The sequence below is a fragment of the Plectropomus leopardus genome, chromosome 15 (assembly GCF_008729295.1).
Source record: "Plectropomus leopardus isolate mb chromosome 15, YSFRI_Pleo_2.0, whole genome shotgun sequence".
Lineage (NCBI taxonomy): Eukaryota > Metazoa > Chordata > Actinopteri > Perciformes > Serranidae > Plectropomus > Plectropomus leopardus.
The window spans coordinates 28984593-29008123 of NC_056477.1; the positions used below are offsets into that span (position 1 = coordinate 28984593).

General features: G+C 37.0%; 1 protein-coding gene across 1 annotated transcript in view; it reads right to left on the bottom strand.

Annotated features, from left to right (window-relative positions):
* Nucleotides 1-12163: 12163 nt before the first annotated feature.
* Nucleotides 12164-23531, bottom strand: part of LOC121954550 (ras and Rab interactor 2-like) — a 55318-nt gene continuing 43950 nt past the window's right edge. The window contains exons 9-12 of the mRNA XM_042502125.1: nucleotides 15586-15894; nucleotides 15365-15496; nucleotides 14871-15034; nucleotides 12164-13944 (exon numbers count right to left, since the gene is read on the bottom strand). Of these exons, the coding sequence (XP_042358059.1) occupies nucleotides 13474-13944; nucleotides 14871-15034; nucleotides 15365-15496; nucleotides 15586-15894 (1076 nt within the window). The 3' untranslated portion in view covers nucleotides 12164-13473. The remainder of the gene's footprint in view (nucleotides 13945-14870; nucleotides 15035-15364; nucleotides 15497-15585; nucleotides 15895-23531) is intronic.

Here is a 23531-nt window from a genome sequence, read left to right on the forward strand (position 1 = left end):
CGGAAAAATAATGAGCTGCTGCTTTTTGTTTCAAACACACCGACCAAATAGACTGAAAACTGGTGGCATTATTTAACAGCAGAGCATGTTAGACGAGGTATTCCCTCTGTGGTGAATGGATGTCCTGCTTCACTCCTCCGTGGTCGCAAAGAGGAAGTGAGGTAATACCGTGGTAGTGTTGTAGGAGTAGAGTAACGATGCAATATAAAGCATCAGGACTTTTTATCCCAGCTCTAATACTTTAAGGTTGGGGGTTAAGCTTATTTTTATCCAGGAATTCTTTGTATTTTATAAATCCTAATGTCTAGATTTGTCCAGATATGGTAGGTTTGTGGTACATAAATATTCCTACTAGTTTTTAGAGCATGTTCAGTGTGGTTCGTGAACCCCACGGGGGATTTTTATTCCACTACAAGAGTCGAGGCAAAGTCACACTATTCCTCAAAGACTTCCACCACTGCAGAAATGAACACTTTGTCTGTCAGAGCCTGTCGATTCTGACAGTATCCATGAAAATGTCAACTGTTCCTCCATATCGGTTCATTTGAAATGTCAAGTGCTCTACTTTTTTTTTATTCTTAATAGAAGACAATTGTTAAAACACAACTAAGTTTGACTTGTTTCAGGTATGTTTTTAATTTATTGTTCAGTGTTATAAACTATCGAATTGGAGAAACATTGTCTTTCGAATGTACAAATAATGTTATTTTTTTGTGAACATATCATAACTATTTATTTATTTCAGTGACAAAGGCAGAGTACTCTGTGCTATGACCGGAAAACAGGGTTTAAATGTGTTTTTGAATTTTATGTAATGCAATAACTATGAGCTTACAAATATATGTAAATATGCCACTTTAATGATCAAAGACAAATTTATAATAGAGTTTAACATGTATTCAAATTGTCAATGATGTCTGTCAATATGTGACACTGTAACAGCATTCTTTATAAAAAAGGATTTAATAATAGATATACACAATCAGAACAGGACTGTTATTAACAAGTTGAGCCCTACAACTCGAAACATTCTCGTAGTCATTTCTGCCACTAAGCATAAGCAAACTAATGGTAGGCTGAACTGTTTAAATTGTCATCAAATACTGTAGATTTTGGTTATAATCTCCGCCTGAAGGGAGGCCTTAATGTTTACAATCTGACATTACCATTTTCTTCATGATAGGCATGTCATATGACTGCACCCCATTTATAAAATGTTTATTTATTGAGTCCCATTATTTCCTAACAATCTATTCAAAGGGTTCCCTGAAAGAACTATGTAATATGGTGGTAATTCTCAGTTTATAAATAAATAACAATTTTGGAAAATGTTCTGAGACAATATACAAAGTACATAACTCAGTTATCTGAAAAACCAGTGAATTGTTACATAGTTGCATTAAATTTATAAGTAGTTTATGATTTTCTGACAGGTCTATAGAGGCCGATTTCTGACAGAAAAAAAAGTAAAATAGTTTAAATGTTACCAAAAAAGAAATAATCATTAGTTAAAATAATGAGATGCTGAAACAAAAATTTCACTTGGTAAGTCATAATTATGAGCTTTAACAAGTAAACATCATTAGACAGTCAAAATTATTTGGTTGTCAATTTTTTTCGAATGTAAGTCAAAACTTTGACTTAAAGCCAAATAATAATATATAATAAATAATGATGATGATAATAATAATACATTTTCTTTATAAAGCACTTTTCACGAGACTGTCAGACACTTAACAGAGACAAAAACAAAGGCAGTTAAAGTCAGTAAGAGATACAGAATAAATAAAAACAAAACACTCAGATTTTTCTACATTTTTTATTGTATTGTTTTTGATTTTTTGTATTTTGATTTTTAATAACCCAATTTTGACTTACATTCTTTTATTTTGAGTTAGTATCTCAAAATGCTATCACTCCATATATCAAATCTCAGTCATTTTTTGATGAAGTAAAATCACATTTTTTTTAAATTAAAAATATTACGTTGATTTTGATTTAATCATGATTTTGACATAGGAATAATATAAAATAATTCAAAACAATTCTAGATTTTGTATTATTCCTAACATTTCTCTTTTTTTCTGGCAGAATAATGGGCTCCTATAAATTACCTGAAAGAACTGCTGAAATCTTAATGAATGGAAAACCTGACAGATCCATTAAGGATATAATCTGAAACTTAATTCATCACATATATTAAATCTATCCTTGCCTTTGAAAAATTTAACATTTTTGCATATTCATCTGAACTGTTGTGTGCGGCCTTAAAGATTCAAAGACTTTAGGTTTAGGTTCAGTAGCAATTCATAATTGGAATGTAATAATAATAATAATGATAATAACATTACACCTCCAATATAATAATTGGAAGTTTACCAACTGAGCACTTTTTAAATAATTTCACAGGTCTTTCTTACGAATTTACGCTTATCAGATTATTTCTAGGAAATTCTTAGGAAGCAATGGGACCAGTGAAATGAAGAAAATCACTCAAATCCAAAATCTGACTGTTGATACTTTGAGAGTCAAAACATCGACAGTTGGTCATTTTTATTAAACTAAGAAGTGGATCTCTACTTATGTTTATTGTAGTATTCCTGGTTCAAAATAGTATCTAATACTAGCCACAAGCTTACCACTGCTTATTTTTGGTAGAGTGACTGAGATACAGATATTTAAAAAGCAGTGTATCACTATGCTAGCTATTAAAGAAAAATCACTGGTTTATCAGTATTATCAGTATTATTATAACCCTGGGCATTTTTTCAGTTTATCATATATATCAGAAAAAAATCTGTATCATGCACTTTACCGTTTAACAATAGATGCTACAGATTATTTGGTTCCATACATTCTGTGCTGCTATTCACTGCATGTACCTGACAACTAAACATGGGGTACGATGTCTTTGAAACGTAACCACATAGACGCTCACATTTTGAAAAGAGGCGTCTTGTAGAGGAGATTTCTAAATAATTTGTGATATTCACATGGGTGATATTGCTAATGTACATATGTATATAGATAGGTGTAAATGTATTTATATATTTTTTGTCTCAATCTGTATATCTGTTGAATATATTTTCATAGATCCTAGGTCTCCCTTGTACCCCCCTTTGATGTGTTTGAGACCTCTGAAACTATTGTCCTTTGTTTACTTGCATGGAGATATTTCAATATAATAAATTATTTATGGCAAATCTTAATGTACTTTGGGATGAGAGTCCAATGAGTTTTTAGATGACACTGGATTTAGTTTGAACTGGGTATCCTAGGTGACTGCATGCTGTTGCTAGTATAGAGATGGAGAGTGAGATTGTTTGCAGACGATGCGTTTCTCTACGTATCTAAGCTTTACCTCTTCATACAAAAACTTTTTAACAGAGTGGTTTACTTTGTGTTTAGGTGTTTCAAATGTCATTTTAGAGATCATTTTGCTACCTGAGCATTAATAAAGTTGTCTTTGCTTAAGGTAATACAAGCCTCCTTTTGTAATAAGATTTTGTCAGACCTACAAACTCACACATGCATGCAGAAACTATAAGGGCTGACCAGTACCTTTATATTTATCATTTAACACTTTCCCCGCCATTGACGAGATTTTCCATCATTTAATAATAACTTTACAACAGAATGCTTCCCCGCCATTTTCAAGATTTTCCGTCATTTTCAACACAGCACCTTCCTGCTATTGACGAGATTTTCTGTCATTTACAACACAATGCTTCCCCGCCATTGACGAGATTTTCCATCAATCAGTGTTTTCACTGTTCTAAAATAGGGAACACTGTTACGGGTGTTGTTCAATAGAATAACATTTTCATGTCCAAAAACAAACGAACAAGATGATCCAAGGTCTCAGGGTGACGGGAAAAGAGAACTACTAAAGTACTGACTTTATCGCTATTCAGCAGCTTTTCAGACCCTCTGAGCAACATTATTTTTAAAAAGCACAAAGAGATCGTTTAGTGTCTTATTCAGATCATCAGGGAACAATGGAAACGTCTTTCCCCATCTCTCCTCCTGCTCTGTGTGTGTGTGTGTGTGTGTGTGTGTGTGTGAGTGACAGGTTGACAGGCAGGAAGAGAGGACATGCTGCTCGCGGTGTGAATTCAGGTTTAGTGAGTTTCCAGCATGGTTATGTTGAAAGAATAAATTGATATCTGATGTTTGATTCCTTCCAACTCCCAAAAAGCAGAACATGCAGAGTTTGCAACAAAGCTGTTGCTAAGGAACTGTTTTAAAGCTGTGGTACTTCCTCACATTTGGGGAATGTTCCACTTTATAGTTTGGCTATACCTCAAAAAGAAGATTATTTTTGATAATATTTTTGTACAGTTCAAGCTGACATGAAAACATGAAATTGATATTGCTCTGGAAAATGACTTTCAAAGTCTTTTCAAAAATTCAAGTGTGCATTAAAAAAAGGAATTGAAGAAGCTAGAATGAAATGAGTGTGGGTTTTTTTTATTTGTTTTGTTGTTGGAACTCAAAGGCCTATATTTTTGTTTTGTTTTTTGGCTTATTTTTGAATGACAGAATCTACTGTCTTCTGTGCTTGTCTAGTCCATAACCTTATTTATTTATTGTTAAAATTTTGAGAATCCAATTTACATTGATTTTGTAATCACTGGAAGGACCCACCATGTGTTACTGCAGAAGGATAATATTTACCAGTCAATAAGGGTGTAAGACTGACAGAATACATAATGAAGGTAATAGTTCATTATGATTCAGTACTCATTACTCAAGGGGACACAAAATGGGTAACTAATGGTCAAGTAATAATCACGTAATCATTCAGTACTTATTATTATGCTACACTTTACTTTAGGGGACCCAAAAGGGGTAACTAATGGTCAAGTAAAAATTAAGTAATCATTCATTACTTATTAACTATTCAGTATGATGCAACACTTTACTTCAGGGGACACAAAATGGGTAGCTAATGGTCAGTTGATAATTAAGTAATGCTTTAGTACTCATTAACCTCTTAGTATGACGCGACACTTTACTTCAGGGGATGCAAAAAGGGTAATTAATGGTCAGGTAATAATAAAGTAATGTTTGAGCACTCAATAACCACTGAGACATGGAGCAAAAAGGGCAATGTTCAAATTGTTAGTTATGATTTAGTTGTTACATGTTGTTACATGTTGTTAGTTGTTGTGTAGTTTTGTTTCTTTTTTAGCTTTTTGTGGAACTTTGAAGTTTGTAGGTAGGTAAAGAGGATCAACACCATCTTTGATCCAGACGACATGAATGGACGAGGCCATATCTGCATCCATACATCCATGTGGGTATATGCTGAAGTGGACATAGAAGGACTAAATACTGACTGTGGTTCTGGCCACATTGATCTTCTTGGGATTCCAAATGTGGAATCTTTCTCTGCCATGCTGCTCCGTGCACCGGGCTGGTGCTGAGGGGCTCAAGGGTAGCTTCTACTCTCGGACCACTGGGATCCCAAATAGGTTCACTACCCCCTCCAACCATGCATTCATTGTTGCTAATTTGTTAATTATTAATAAGTGTTACTTATTTGGCATCTTTGTTGGACAATATGCAGGAGCTGGCAGGATTACATTTCACTATGACAGGATGACTGTTGATTGGTTATTAGGTTGTTCATCATTTGTTCCCCCAACTAATTTTAGGAGTTACTCAAAAACTGATCATTAACTATTGGTTAGCTTCTCACTCATCCCTCATTAGTTACATCACTCATTTCTAAACTAATTAGTCATCAACTAATGATTAGCTACTTTATTCATTTGATTGGGAGTTACTCAAGAACTGACATTAACTAATGCTTAGTTCCTCATTAGTTCCTCAGTAACGACTCACTTTTTGTGTATATTATTGTGTTACCGATGTTATTGGCTGCTTTTCAACATAAGATACTATTACGTGTCTCAACATGTTATATGTATATTCAGCCTTTTATTTGACATGTCATATTTTGACATTTTTGACTTTCTATACTATGATGTTTACAGTGGGTTTTTTTTTTTGACATGCTATATTATGATGTTTGGGTCTGTTTATTTCGACATACTTTATTATGACGTGTCTTGACATGCTATATTATGTGGATTTCAGCTGTTTTTTGATATGTCATATTTTTACATTTTTAGACATACTACTATGATGTTTTCCACCATTTATTTGACATGCTATATTCTAATGTTGTTGGCCTTTTTTTGTGAATACTATACAATAACGCATCTTGATACAATACTAAGAAATACAAATCACTATTATTTAAGCTATGTAATCTTTCTGACGTCTGAAAACCCCTGATTGAAAAAGGTACAATTTGGCAAGCCCGTTAGCTCATCTGGTAGAGCGGGTTCCCCATGTACATTATGTACATGCTATAATATGGCATTTTTGGCCATTTTTTCGACATGCTAAATTCTGATGTTTTTTGGCCTTTTTTTAAATTGTATATTATGTTGTGTATACTATGTCATTTTCAGCCATTTTTTGACGTCAATATTTGCCGTTTTTCGGTGTACTTTACTATGGCGTTTTTGGCAATTTTTCCGACATGCTAAATTATGATGTTTTTGGCTTTTTTTGACATGCTAAATTATGACGTTTTTGGCTTTTTTTTCGACATTATATACTATGATGTCTTTGTCGTTTTCAGCCTTTTTTTTGACATGCTAAATTTTGACGTTTTTTGACATGCTAAATTTTGACGTTTTTGTCTTTTTTCAAGGTATTGTGTCGAGTCCTGTGTATGCTTTGTGTCTCCAGGTCCTGGGCCAGGTGGAGCCGACTGCATAATTAGGAACACCTGGCCATTGCTTCTGATTATTTGTTGCTTCTGCCTTGCCACTTTTTCCTTTTATTTTCTTCGCACCTACAACACGCACCACACATTATCCCAGCATCCACTGACCTACAGACACCACTGATGCACACGTCCACTCCCCATTACTTTTTTTTTCATTTATATGAATAAACATTGGTTGGTTTGCCTTACTTTTGAGCGTATCTCTTGTGTTTGTTGCGGTCTGCGAGCCAGCCATAACAAGTTGGGGGGCTCGTCCAAGTTTGAAGCCCAATTGGGATCTTGGTAAGACCGTTTTTTTTGTTTTCTTTTCTTGGATCATTAGTTGTTTTTTTTGTTTGTTTGTTTCTTTTAGTTTGACAGCCCGGTTGAGGCTTTGTTGTTTGTTGCACATGGGTGAAAGCCTTTTTTTGATAGATTACGCTCAGGTGTGAGCTGTTTGCTGTGACGTAGTTAGCCTTATGTGGTGAGTTTGTCGCGCTTTGTAGCTGAGTTTGGTAAGTTTGTAATGTTTTTGTTTTTGTTTCTTGGTGTTTTGGGTTTGCAGGCGCTTTTTGTCCATTTTTGCTACTTTGACCTTGGCAGTTAGCAGCGACAATAGAAGGTAAGTGTTGTTATCTGTGGAGAAATTGAGGCAGGAGACAAGGCGAAAATTGACTTGCAAATGCAGAAATTGAATCTGGTTAGAGAATAGAAAGTGGCTGCTGATATTCTTCTCCCTGTTAACCCCTCTGTTCCATGTAGTTCCCCAAGGCTAGATGACTTGAGTGATTTGAGGCTTGTTGCAAGATTTGATGAGAGAGATCCTGAAACCTTTTTCTCACTGTTTGAGTGGCTGGCTGAGGCGCACTGATGGTTGGAGTTTACCTGTACCTTAATGTTGCAGTGTGTGTTAACTGGCAGGGCTCAGGCAGCTATGATGATCTGTGCAATCTGATGGTGTTGGAGTCCGTTTAAAAATTCCATACCTGGGCATGTGGCTATGTACGTCAGTGAGAATGTTTTTCAGTGAGACAAATATTTTAACACATGGTGGTTATGGTTGGAATCATGCGGCGCAGCGGGACCTCTGTGACTGTCAGGTTGGTCAGTTAGGCATGGGGCGGTGGAGAAGAGACCTGACGGGGGTGCTTGTGAGTCTGAAAAAAACTGCCATTATTGTCATGAACGGGGGCACTTTCAAAGCGACTATTGCTCTTAAATTGCCATAGTATCGAATGTCGAGAAAAAAAGGCTGAAAATGACATATTTAAGCTTGTACAGACACGTCATAGTGTACAATGTTGAAGCAAAAAGCTTCATAATTTCGCATGTCAAAAAAGATGTCAGAAAACGCCTATAATTGATTGTAGAGACACCCAATAGTAAACAATGTTGAAAAAAGAACAAAAATTTTGGCATGTCAAAAAAATGCCTGAAAATCACATATTATTACTTCAGACAAGTCATAGTATGCAACTTTGAAAAAAAGACCAAAAACGTCATAATTTAGCATGTCGAAAAAATGGCCAAAAACACCATAGTGTAGTATCCCGAAAATCGACAGATTTTGACATGTCAAAGAAATGGCTGAAAACGACATATTATATATATACTACATATATACTACAGCCTATAGAGACATGTGAATGTCAAAAAAACCCCAAAACATAATCATTTAGCATGTCGAAAATGGCCAAAAACGCCATAGTATAGGGCGCCACAGGTCAAATTTTTGACCTGTCAAAAAAACGACATTATAGCTTATAGAGACACATCATAGTACACAATGTCAAAAAATGTCCAAAAACTCCTTAGTATAGAATTTTGAAAATCTTCAAATATTAATATTTTCAAAACAACATATTATAGTTTATAGAGACACCTCATTGTATAGAATGTTAAAATTAGGCAAAAAACATCATTATCTTGATACGCTGAAAAAAATGCCTAAAAGCAACATATCAAGGTTGTACAGACACGCCACAGAATACAATGTTGAAAAAAAGCCCAAAACATCTTAATTTAGCATGTCAAAAAATGGCTGAAAACAAACGCAGTAGTATAGTATCCCGAAAATCATCAGATTTTGACGTCAAAGAAATGGCTGAAAACGACATATTATAGCTTGTAAAGACACGCCATAGTATACAATGTCGAAAAAAAGGCCCAAAACATCAAAATTTAGCATGTCAAAAAATGTCTGAAAATGACAGTTTAGTATGTCGAAAAATGTCAAATTTTTACGTCAAAAGATCACTGAAAATGACATATTATAGCTTGTTGAGACACCCCATAGTAAACAATGTCAAAAAAAATACCAAAAATGTCATAATTTAGCATGTCAAAAAACGTCAAATTTTGACATGTCAAAAAAAATGGCTGAGAACTATATACTACAGCCTATAGAGACAAGTGATACTATACAATGTCAAAAATGGCCAAAAATGCCATAGTACAGTATGTGGAAAAACACCAAATTTTGACGTATTAAAAAGATGGCTGAAGATGACATATTATAGCTTATACAGACATGCCATAGGATACAATGTCAAAAAAGGCCAAAAAAGGTCATAATTTAGGATGTCAAAAAAATGGCCGTAACGCAATAGCATAGTGTCTCAAAAATTGACAGGTTTTGACATGTCGGAGAAATGGCTGAAAACGGCATATTATAGCTTGTACAGACATGCCACAATTTTGAAAAAAAGGCCCAAAACATCAAAAGTTTGCGTGTCAAAAAAAATGGCTGAAAACAACATATTATAGCTTGTAGAGACACCCCATACTATGCAATGTCAAAAAAATGTCAAAAATGTCATAATTTAGCATGTTGAAAAACGTCAAATTTTGACGTAAAAAAAAATGGCTGAAAACTACATACTACAGCCTACAGAGACATGTCATACTATACAATGTCGAAAAAAAACCCAAAAATGTCATAATTTAGCATGTTGAAAAATGTCGAATGTCAAAAAATGGCCAAAAATGCCACAGTACGGTATGTGGAAAAACGATAAATTTTGACATGTTAAAAAGATGGCTGAAAATGACATATTATAGCTTGTACAGACACACCATAGGATACAATGTCAAAAAAAAGGGCCAAAAACATCATAATTTGGTGCGTTGAAATGGAAAAATCAGTATCAGAGGTGATGTCTGTCGAAAACTTGACTGATATATGAATCAGGCCGATAATCAACTAAGTTCTTGGCAGGGAAAAGTCAGTATCGGCAAAGACGTCTGTCAAAAAGCATGACTGATATTTCACGTCTGGCATTTTTCTTGTGTCCTCAAATTTTACTTTGACAGTTCTTCACCAATATTCCTTGATTTCGACAGACGCATCTGCCGATACTGGTTTGACCTGTTTCGGGACAACTTCACCTAAAATTATCATTTATTATCCAAAACGATATATCACTCAATTTTATGAGCCTTAATTTGTTCTGCAATATCACGACCATTACCTAAACTGAATGAATCTATAGCCAAATGATATTTTATTGCATAAATTTAAAAAAAAAATTGGCTGATATATCTGTCTGCTTTGCTGATATAAGGGTCATGGTTCTGAAACGTTAAAATCAGTATCAGCGGTGATGTCTGTCGAAAACTCGACTGATATATGAGTCAGACAAAAAATCACCATTCTTCTTTGTTAAAAATGATATACTATTCTGACTTATTATGAGTTTTTAAACTACATATTGTACAATGACATTTTTGTGGTTGTCAGGGACATATGACTTTTGTATTTGTAAATTTGTATACTGTTATATTTCTTTGATTTTTTAAACGACGTATAATACTGTCTTTTATATCATAATTTGAATCAGCGCAGCGATTTTATAAACAACAAAACATACTATGAGTTTTGATGATTCTTTAGAACCACATCATACACTTTGATTTTTTTAATGACATACTGCACGATCACATTTTTCTGAATTTATTATAAACATAGTATAATATAACACTTTTATGATTTCTTTCAAATGACATATAATACTTGATCATGACACCATCATGAGATGAAACAAACTACACTCTGGACCGATGACAGTGTAAAAATGTGAAGTTTAATCACCATCTAGTGGTGAAAAACTGATACAACAGGGCTCATGAGAGGAGCCTGGATCAAACAAACAAAGTCAGACACAGAATTCCATTTCTAACATTTATTAAGTGCAAAAGAATATTTTTATATCAATCAATGACATGTAATAAACAAGAAAATATCTCCTGGATGCAAATGACATTTTGACACCATAAAGAATATTATAGACATGGAAAAGCCATCTGTGAAAAATCCCCGCACAGAGACATATAAATAGTCACTTTGCTTCATCAAAAAAAAGTTAGATTACCAAAAACATGGCAGTACGAATCGATTCAAACTTTGAACACTTGGCCCCCAGAGATATACACGGTGAGCTCTGTAGAGGTTAGACGGTACATACATGACGTTAATGCCAGTCCAAAAACTCTGCGGTTAACCCTCCACTGACCACCTCAGACTTTAGATCTCCTGATGCTGTATGACAGGAATGAATGTGGTGTTACAGTTCGATATTTTCAGTAAATAGACAGCATATCATTTTGATTTTTCCACCTACTGTAACCTTTAAAATTCACACAAAAATTTCAAGTATTTTTTATTTTTTTTTATGACAAACTGATGAAGACTGTATTGCAGAGTGAAGCCATCTCACTAACATTCCTCTCAGACCAACTTCACACATCCTTTTAAAAACTGACCACGTTTTTTTCACCAGGATAAAAACCTTTAACGTTCCTCAGTAGTACAGAGACTTGTAAGGTGGCAGCAAGTCATTTCTCCGTCACACATTATTACAATCTGAATGGAAAAGATGCCCTTTAACAAACAATATATATCAGCTATGATACAGTATCTTTCATATCACCAGGATAATCAGTTAATAGATAAAAATGAAGGTTACATGTTTTCAACACTGGCAGACCTGCCTGTTTCTATCACACTTAAACACATGCAAAAATAATTATTTACACATTTTTAAAATGTTAATCCATATCATATAAAAATGCCTTATTATACCTTACATTGATAATGTCAGAGTGTATCTGGATAATGTAACTTACGGCACAGGAAGTGCTGCAGCGGCTGTGGCTCATTGGCTAATAAGAAGAGAAATACACAATGTTTGATTATCTTCCAATGTCACATGAAAACACATGATAAGGCTGTCTTGGCTTTGATATTCCAAGTAATAAACAAAGAAAAAGGTCAAATCTTAAATTCTCTTTTTTCCTTTTGGCACTATGTTTTTTTTTTTTTAACCCTTTGAAACCTAAGGAAATGGGCTGGAATTCTTTCAAAAACATGGAAAGAGGCCGACAGACAACTTAACAAGAAATGGCCCAAAAATTAGCCAGAAATAAGAAAGAGAGTTACAGGAAAATTACTTGGAAATAGCCAGTATAAAACCTGAAGAAAGGGCTGAAAAATATTTAAAGAGTAATAATACATACATATATTATACTGTTTATTCCTTTTTGTCTGTAACAGAATTTCAATATAACATTAAGAAAAATATTAATATAGTTTTCTGGACATGTTTCACTCATATTTTGATAACATCAAGTTAAATTTCAGATCATTTTTTGTTGTCATCTTTCAGTATTTTATTTTGCAGTTTGCAGAACATTTCTTGCCAAGTTGCTTATTACATTTTTTTTTTTAAAGAAATCCTAGAATTTTTTTTCAGGTTTAATGCTTGTGAAAGTTGTCGAATGCAAAACCTGCAGGCCAAACATTCTGTTTCAAACAGAACTCTGAAAGTATACTTTAGGAACACACGTGTGTGTTTGCCACCACAAGTAGCCATTCAATGCAAATGAAAAATGGTTCATATATTTAATGGAACTGGATTCTTCTAATAGAAATCAATAAAGATACTTTTTACTATATAACATAGATACTTTTTTTTGTTTTTTTTACATCTACTGTGTTTCTTTTTTTTCCATATCGAATATCGCTTCCCACCTGAGGCTTTAAGTGTTCTGTTTTAGATGAAACTCTTGTTATACTCACTGGCCACCACTGGGTGTCGCCAAACCCAACAAAACAAATAAACAATCAAAAGGATTAACAGGTTAAAAACACAAACAACATACCAAAACAGTTTACCAGCAACTGTTAAGTACACCATAGTTATAGCTATCACCTAAATAAACAATCTGCTGTATATTTAAAGTGACTGATCAAAGATTAGTCTCACATGGATCTGAGCTCCGATTTCCCTCTAAAGGTAACAATAACAGCTGACCCTGAATCTGCACATGAAGCCCCAGAATTAAGCCAGGAGCGTCAGCTCATCACCTCTGCTTTAACTCTGTGCTTAGACTTTGAGAGTTGTTCAGATACCAAATATAGAGCCGAGGAAGTAAAAAAAAAAAAAAAATCCTCTCATTTCCTTCCCTCCTTTCTTCTTTTCCTCTTTCACCGTGTCTGTCTGACAGAACTTTCCAGCGAGGGGATGTTGACTGAGACAGACGTGCCATCCAAAAGGAGAAGTTTTTGCAAAGGCTGGCACGACACAGAGTCGTGCCCCGCTGAAGGCCTGTATGGAGGCGTGTTTGTCGGAGAGAATGGCTGATACTGTCACAGCTGGGACACAAAGACCCCCTTCAGACTCTTGCAGTCATATAGATATAGAGTTGCCGTTGAGGTGGCTGGGCGGCAGGCTGAGGCTCAGAGAGCGGCTGAGGCCGGAGCCGAGAATGGGCTGAGGGGAAGGAGCTGACAGGTCCGTGCTCAGGTCATTCAGGTTGGGGTCAGAGGTCACAGTGAGGTCATTGAGGTTGGGTGTGAGATCGAGGGGAGCTGACGACGAGGTGTTTCCTTTGGCCACGCGGCGAAAGACAAAGTGGAAGGGTGTGGCCTGGGAGCGGCTGTGGAGCTCGGCCTTGATCTTCTGAGGGTGGGTGTCCGGCGCCAGCTGCTGGCTGCTGCCCTCCATCACCAGGAACAGGCTGTAGTTCTCGGGGTCTGACACTTTAAACTTCTGGGCACACAGCTGACACACCTCCTCCACGGTGGCGTAAGGTTGCACCTGGAGGGTTTTGGCCGTGCAGCCGCTGTCCAGCTCCTGCAGCGCCACCCGCAGGTAGTTCTTAGAAAAAAACAAAACAAAACACAATCAAAAATTCTAGCCCTGAAGACAATTTCTGCCCATATACTAGAAGAATTTGAAAAGACTTTGAGAAGACCAAACTCTGACAGCAACAACTGTAGAATTACTGTCTCACAGCTGTACAGGTCAAGTTGCACTTAAAATTTAAATCCATGTCAGTGGAAACATGGATGCTTCACACACATCTTCACCCCGGCAGCACAGAAAAGCTCTACAACCTGCACAGCTTCAAGATGGACACCCAAAATTAGAGTCACCAATTCGGTATCTGACCTATGTCTTCCCTTCTGTTCCTGAGTTATAATGCTGCATTACAGCCAGAGAAATGTTTCTGCAGAACAGTATGTTACAGTGATTGCTACCTTTGACCTTTTGGATATAAAATGTCATTCCTTTGTCATTATATCCTATTAGACATGTGTGTGAAATTTTGTCATGATTATTGCTTGAATTCTTGAGTAATGGCCAAAAACATGTTGTAGGTCATGTATGAGGTCACAGTGACCTTGACCTTTGACCTTCAATCCCCAAGTTCTAATCAGTCAGTCCAAGTGGACTTTGTGCAAGATTTTAAGAAATCTCCTCAAGGTTTTCATGAGATATTATGTTCACGAGAATGAGACAGATGCAAGGTCACAATGATCTTGGCCTTCACCTTTGACCACCAAAATTCATTGTTGACTCGAAGTAAACTTTGCGTCAAATTTAAAGAAATTCCTCCAAGGTGTTCTTGAGATACTGTGTTCACGAGTATGAAATGGACGGACAACCTGAAAAGATGATACCTCCCGACATGGCAATCACCAGCGCAGAGGGATGAAAAAGCCCAAATTTAGCTGCTTATCACTTTTGTTATTTAAGAATTAGCCGTATGTGACTAAGGCAAAGTGCGACTGTGGTTCTACCTGGAAGTCGTCGATGGATGGTGCAGAACGCTGCGTGGTGCGCCGGCGATGCCACTGGTGCAGCGTGTTCCTGGTTTCAGAGCTCAGCACTCTGGCTGCTTGCTCCTCCTGGAAGTTTCTGATCAGGGACATGGCTCCATACGCGCTGGTCAGGTAATAACCACCTGCACAAACAGAGGCAGAGGGTTAACAGCCTGTACAAAGAAGGTTGAGATGCATCTTCAACCCTTTAGATAAAACTAGTAAAGGTAAGACACAATAAGGATAAACCCGATTGCAAAGAATGCACATCAATAAAATAAATAGAATAAAATCTATTGACATTATACACTGAAATAAAAATAAAGTGTATATAATGCATAGAATTGTGCAGCAGTGTGTAATTGTGAAGTGGAATGTAAAGCAGCTAAGTCTCTGCTTGTTAAAGGCTAAAGTGAAGAGATGCGTAGAGATACGTATTTAGTGAGTTGCCTTCTCTGATGAAACAAACAGACCTTCTCCGTGGAGCAGAGAGGGGTCCAGCAGCTCCATCATATAAAGGATCTCGTTGTCCAGCTGGGGCATGTCGCACTGGGCCAACACATAGGTCAGCATAGGCAGGAAGTCATCAGCACCGTACAGACGACCTGAGAGGCAGAGAGCAGGGTGGTGAGATCCTGCACTTTGAATTTCATTATGTGATTCATTAATACAGGCTTTATATTCCGATCTGTACCTGAGTTGTCCTCCATGATGGTGTAGATGAGCTTGCAGACCCTCAGCAGCATGGTGACCTTCTTCTCTGGAGAGTACAGTTTGCTCATGGTGTGGAACTTGTGCTTGATCTTCTCTATGGCCACGGGGTCCGGGGGCAGAGTGTCGGCCACGCCCATTTCCTGCGGCTGCCGGGCCTTCGCCAATGCCAGGTTCTCCTTCAGCTCCTGCCAATCCCCGCTGCGCACCTGGAACTCCTGCAGGGCCACGCTCACCACCGGTTTGAGGGGCTTCAGGACGCACTTGTGCATGGCCTTCTCCAGGACTTGGTCTGAGCAAAGGAGGAAACAGTTACATCACACATTTTAATGAAAATGTAACATTGCCAAAGCTTTCAGACAACTTTATATGGACAATATTAGGCTTTTACTGATTCCAAAACCAATTTCACATTGATAAAAGAGTTTAAACTTGAACAGCAGTTTGTGCTTCTCTTATATTACCATTATATTTAAGTTTTTGAAAATAATGGTAAACAGTTTTTCAAAACAAATCAGTTATTCATAGGGGTCAACCGATAATGGATTTTCAGGGCCAATACCGATTATTAGTAGTTAATGAGACCAATAACCGATATTTGGAACAGACATGCATTTACAATAAAATGAAAATCTTTCTCTCAATATTTAGAATTTGGAATACAACAAACTCCAACACAAAACTTTGTTTAGATTCAAATTTAAAAAATAATACATAAAAATAGTTCCCTGAGGTTTTAAAAAAGTAAAAGTTCCTCCAATGCTGACACTTTCTTTGCACTTTAATTAATTTTATCGGCAATCATTAAAATCAAACGGTGGTACAGATAATCGGCAAAATGTCAAATACCGGCTCCAATTATCGGCCAGGTTAAAAATATGTCAACCCCTGATCAATAATTCTTCTGTTGGCTGCACAATAGAACCATTTTTAATCTCAGTCAAGGAGCAGCTGTAAGTGTTGTCATAGCACATCATCTCTGTACATACTAACACGCACCATTCACTCACACTGGGCATGCACGTCGACAAACAGGAAACAGATTGTCTACTCTGTGGTTGGTTGCTTAGTTATAGAAAATAATACAGAGATGGCAAAAAGTAAGAACAGAGAACTCTTTGCTTGGACCGACAACAAGGTGGAGCTGTTACTCAAAGTAACACAAGTACAAGGTTGTCAAGGTGTCAGGTTAGGGTTTAGGGTTTAAGCAAGACAAAAGGCAAATATGTTTATCTAGAACATTTCATACCCAAAGTGCTTCAGAGATTAGTCAAGTCAAACTTAATTGTAGCCCAATCACAAAGCATGCCCCAAAGGGCTGAACAAGGAGTAATTTCAATTCAATTTCAATTTGATCTTTTAAGTCCAATATCACAAATCATAATTGGCCTCAAAAGAGCGTTTACAACAAATGACATCCCTCTGTCCTTGGATTCTCAAAGCTGATAAGGAAAAGCTCCCCCAAAAAAGATAGTGAGTAGTTCCAAAAGCAAACATGGCCAAATATCAGAGCGGTACCTGGAGTATTATCTGACACCAGAGGAAGCTTTGGTGATGGGAAAAGGAAACCAACACAAGAAGAGTGAAATCACAAAACGTATGTAATGTTTTGGCTTGACACACTGTGAATGGTAAGACCCAATCCGGAAGCAAACTTGGGTGTCTGTGTCATTGTTTTCAAAAGTCTCAGTTTCCACACATCCAGACTAAAATGCAGCCCTGCAGCTTTCAAACTAAAACAGGGTCAGCAACATTTTCTGTTGTCTCTTTTTGGGGGTTGAAAAACACCGGAGTAGTCAGGATGCTAGGGGTAAACGTGGCTTTAGTTAAATGTTTTAAATAAAAACATATTAGTGTGGATGTAGCCTGAGTGTTGCACTCCTAAAATGTCAGAACTAAAGAACTTTAACTGACATTTTGGCCTTTTTAGTCATAAATAATTAATGCTGTTAATTAATACTTCTCCTTCTTCTTAAGACTGTATTCAAAAGTAATAGATTAGAAGTTGTTACAAAGCAAATGCAGTGAAATATAAGAGTTTCTACTTATTTAGTCACAATAATTTTTTGATATTCGGTAATGTTTGGTAGATAAATTCTGCCTCTTACTGTTTTTCTCCTCACAACAACATTCAAAGGTTCTTGAAAAATTCAAAACAGCTCTGTTGTGTTTGTATTTGATATCCGAATAAACAACTGACTAAATACAGCCCTGAGAAAGTCTCGGTTTTGGTTAAACATTTGTTAAAGGCATTTAAACAAAGTTTTGTGTTGGATTTGTTATGTTTCAAATTCTAAATACTGACAGATTTTCATTTTTATTGTAAATGCATATCGGTTCCAAATATTGGTTACTGGTCTCATTAACTGCTATTTGGTATCAGTATTGGCCCTGAAAAACCAATATTGGTTGAGCCCTACTTGTCACCAATCGTTCCGGACCTTTGGCCTTGAACAGAGATCACATTCGGACCTTTGAATATTAAGCTTGAGAAGTCCTGGTCTATGGTAAGGTTATTTCATTTCAGAGCAAAAATCAGGTCAACGTTTACATCCCATTCCTCATTGGTCTCGTTAGGACTTACAAGCCTGGAGACTCACTGCCAATGTCAGATAACTACTTTTGTATTATTCATTTTGTCATTTGTCAAACCCAAGTTCTCATTGTTCACCATCTGTATACATCAAAGTCCATGAAGTTGTTGGTGTGTGTGTTTCTGGAGCAGAAGAATCCAGATTCAGACAGCGTCAACAGCAGTTTTTACAAGCTCAGCTGTGCAGTGCGACTAACACCGACCGTGATATCATAACACAGACAGGATGGATGCAGAGAGGGCGGCCAAACCACAGCACTGCTGAATAAGGACCATGTGTGCATGCCGTCTGTGTGTGTGTTGCTGATTTTCCTCCATAAAAGGGTGAAGTCAGCAGTTTTTTTTTGGCTGAGCACATCTACAGATGTAGATTTGGCTTTCCACAACAGCCTGATGGCATCCAGTGTCAACAATCAGTCTGTCAGTCAAAATGAGTTGTTGATGGTCTTCCTGGAAAACTTCACTACACCCACATTACAGCTACCTGCTGATACCTTTTGCTGGAACTAACCAGAAGGCACATTCTCACTTCCTCATTCCACCACGACACGCTGATTGAGGCCTGCCAGTAAGTAGGGCACCCAGCACGTTGAACTGGCATCAGCACAATTAGTGTTGTTTTTGTTCTTTTACAGGGATTATGAGACTGAAAGGACTTTGACTGCTTATTTTAGTGTTCCAAGATGACACTTTCTCTAACTTTCTTAAAGGTTTCCAATTATTTTGGATGAAGAAGGCAAGCGGGCAAATTGTTAACAACCATCTTTCTACAATTTCATGTTCCTGTTGACATCATGAAAGTGTTAGTGAAAGTACCTGTGGCTGCAATGACAAGTCATGCTGGACAAAGTTCTCAAACATGATACTCCACAATGTTACAGAACAGGCTTTGAAAGAGAAATAAAATAAAACAAACAAAAAGCAAGTATTTAATGGTACGATTTCCAGCACAACCTGCCAACATGTACAAGGAAGAAACAAACTCTCAAACTCTTTCCTTCTTCAAAAGACTTAAATGGACGAGAATTAATGTCCTGCAGTTGTATGCCTCCGCAAACCATTCAAGTTGCAGTTACAGTTTACATCAAAGTCTGTGAAGACAAGGTGGACACCCAAGATAAGAGTCACCAATTCAGTGTCTAACCAAATGTCTCCTGAGTTATGACACTGATTAATGGTCAGAAAAGTGTTTTTTCAGTAATGACATTTGTGTGAAATTTTGTTATAATTACAGTATGAATTCTTGAGTTATGGCCAAAATCGTGTTGTTTTACGTCAAAGTCACCTTCCGTCTTCAAGATCGAGAATGAGACAAATTAAGTCAATGTGTCCTTGACCTTTGACCACCAAAATCTAATCAGTTCATCATTAAGTCCTAGTGGATGTTTGTGCCAATTCAGAAGATATTGCCTCAAGGCATTCTTAAGATATCACATTCATGATCTCTGGCCATAGCTATCGCTGCTGCAGAAGTATAAAATCAAGAAATAGACAAAAGAGTTACAGAATAAAAGTTCAAGACAAAAAAAAGGTTTTTCTCAAACTTTTCTTGTGTCAAAAGACAACAAGACAAGAGTTGCAACAAACAATTATTTTCATTAAATCTGCCAATTATTTTCCTGTTTAACTGACTGATCATTAGATTCATAAAAATGTATAGAAATATAGAAACAGCAAAAAATGCAATTTTCTAGAGCCAGTTGAATTTGTCTCATGATGTCTTGTTTTGTCCAGCCAACCAAAAAAAAAAAAACATGTATTTATTATAATAGAGAACTGAGAAAAGTGACAGCCACATTAGAGTGGGAGCCAGTCAACCGTGGGTGCATTGGCTTGGAAAGTTACTTCAATGATGATGCAGACCAAATGATAACAAGAAGAACACGTCTGAATGATGGAAAAAACTAGTATTTTAAATCTGATGTGCACAGTGTTTACCTTTTTTTTTTTTTTTTTTGCTTAGCAACAAAGATGACTCTTATTTATAGCTTTTTCTTTCCTCTGTACCACTTCTCCTAGAGCTCAATAATCACTGGACTCCCCACAGGTCTGTTACAGTGATTAAAAATTAAAAACAGGGAACACGGTGCCAACATTCCTCACTGTGGGCACAGAATTTAAGGGCTCTGTCTGAATTCTAAAGGGGAGAAAAGAGAAAAGTTCAGATTTATAGACAGGCTGCCAAAACTGAAGATCGGAGCTAATGCTGACCCCTCTTGTGTGTTTCTGTGTGACTCTGGCTTCAAAATATTTTAATGCACCTATCTTATAGAACATTGTGACTTGACTACAGCTAAGTTACAGTCCAAGTCATGGTCTGCCTTGTCTCCTATCACAGACTGATGGTAGGAAACTGCTTAATAAGAGCAACTTATCAGTCAAGGACAGAGTCAGTCAAAACAGGCAAACGCACACTTCTTTCAGCTAAACAGGGCCTCTTCCTGCTTCATATAAACATCCCGTCTGTCCTCAAGCCTTGAACCAGGGGATTTTCAGCATTAACTACTTTGTCCCTCCTCCACCACTGCTATGCTTATGCTGTCATGTTTTCACCTTTATTTTATTTTATTATTATTTCACTGTACTTGTTTTGACTTTGTTTTATTTTATTTTATTTTGTTTAATTTAATTTAATTTTATTTTATTTTATTTTTTGTAATTATGAGTTTCTTTGCTTTGGTGGCTTTCAGTGCTAACTTTTCCAATGACTTCAAAAATCCTCTTATATCTTTTCCCCCCCTGAATTTGTGTTTATACAGATATTTGGGGTGGGGTTGGGATATTATGATGAGCAGCTATATGATTATCAAAAATGCCAATTTATTTATTAACTAATGACTTAAATGTTAACACAAATCATTAGACATGTATTTTTATACTGCAAGGAAAAAACAATGAACAATAAAAACGGACAGCAAACAGACACCAAGCATGCCGAACAGAGCTTTATAAAAGGTTGTATTCACCAGGTCACTGTAATCCAATGTTGGGTGACACAAAGCACGTAGATTCACAGTAAAATCACACCAAACCCACACCCAGACACATGTATACAAGTAGACAATGAGAAAGTATCTCAGTATCACAGTATCTCCTTGTGGTAAAAATAGCCTGGTGTAATCAGGAGGAGAGGTGTGTCTGTCTGTCCTGTCACTGAACCGTTCAACTCTCCACATACCGAGATTGCTTACTTCCTGCTTTGATATGTACAGCTTTAAAATAGCCTTTGGACTGATGCTTGGGTCATACAAACAGGCACAAGTGTCTAGTGTCCTTTATAGATCAAGCGAATTAGCAAAGAATTCTCTCTACATCTATTGGATAGATTGGAGTGATTATCAAGGCCTTAATGGGAAATGAAGAACTCTAATTTATTTTTTTCTGGGTTGTCACTGGGATGCTTTGAGATTCAAGCTGCTGCTCAAAGCAGCAGAGGACTAAACTACAAAGAGATATTAGTGGGTTAGTGAGGTTTTTGACCCTAAAGCCACAAATTTTAATGTCAAGAAGGTGTCTTTCTTTTAACCTAGCTAGATCACCATGGTAACCTTTGCTGCCCACCTGGCCTGCTCTTGAGCAGGTATAAGGTTCAGAGTGTTGGATTAAAACAGGCTATAAAAAGCCAATTTCATTGATCAACTCCATTGGAAAATGCATCACCATTCTTGTCAGATCCTGTGGACCCAGGTGACAGGATTAAGAAGTTCTCTCCATATACAGTAAGTCTCTTGGTAATTTCAATATTGTATCAGTAACATTTATTCCACTTTGATTTAGCCACAAGCTTAAATGATTTCCACACAGGGATGCAAGATATGGAGAAATCTGCACATCACAATATTTTGACCAATTGGGATATATTATTTTCTTGCTTCTGGCTCTTGAGCTGCTATAATGTGAATTTTCGCGGTTAATAAAGTCTTTTCTTATCTTATATTATCTGTAATACCTATATCTGTGAAAAAACACAAGCTGAACTTCATGACATGGTGTCATCTCAGGACATTTGCTGGAGGAGAGCCTTGCAGTGTGGGATGAGCAGAATACAAGGAAGTCCATTCTGCCCCCCCCCCAGTGCTCCCCCTCACCCCGCCTGAACATCCTGAACCCAAACACACACATGGCTGGGCTGCTGAATGAGCGCTAGACAGAAACAACAACAACATTTTCCATGTCTGAAACTCTGTGACTGTGTCCCTTTAATATCTGCACATTTGATGTATCGTTGTTCCTACATCACATGTGCTTAATTTATATAAAGCCGCATTACTTTTCCTGGTATTTAAGGCAGTGTTATGGGTGAACATACTGTGTGTGAAAAACCCATGTGTCCCAGTCGCCCATTCATCATTTACAATAAATACTGAATTGAAGAACCAACAGTCATACCAAAATACTGGCACATTTCTTCAAAGCAAGGAGAGCATGAGAGAGAGTCTGGATGAGGAGGTGAAACAGAGAGAGAGCTAAAGAAAGACAGAAACCATGAAAAAATAAGAGTGTCAAAGAACGACAGCGTGAGACAGAGTGGAGGGGGCTCGCCTCAGATCTTCTCTCTCTGATTGGCGAGTTCATTTGAAAGAACTGGATTTGGAGTAAGACAGAGATTGTCCGACTTGGCAGACGGTCCCCCAGATGCATCTGGGCCAGCCGGCCTTGGAGCTAAACAGAAAACATTCTCTGAAGCTGCCACAACAAAATGTTGTGCAACTATTCCAAGAACTGAAGCCCCAGCAGTTCTCATTGTGTCATCGCTGTGAAAAACAGGCCATTCAGAAAACATGACACGCAACAGCCAACTTACACATTTTGAATATTTTTTTCCTTCCTTTTTTCCCCCTTCCTTCAGAACTTGCACTTATGGTAGTCGTCTGTCAAACCCAACGCGTTTCATCTCTGATTATCTTGTTATTAATTAGACAGCCAACAGGTAACATCTGTTTGCCCTGGTCCCTTTTTTTTCTTTGAAACATGCAGAAAATACATTCATAAAATTGCTGGATGATTTCCATACAAAAGACATCACTTCCTTTGCAAAAAATGGCTTTTGCCTTGAAAAGAAGCTCTCAGTGGGTGTTTACAACCAAAAATGTTAAACCTCTGTTACACCAGTTAGCAAGTCGTGTAACCGAACATCTGCTGTTGCTGTTCATGTCACATCAAAATTGATGCCATTGTCTCTGGTATGGGTCAAGCTGCAAAATCACTCCATTCTACATTTCCTGTAATGCAACTGGGTGTTTTTTTTCATTTGTGTTCACATGGAGCTCATTAACATGTGTTTATGTAATGGTAAGTCATATACATGAAGTCGTTAACTCAGAGCTCTCAGAAAA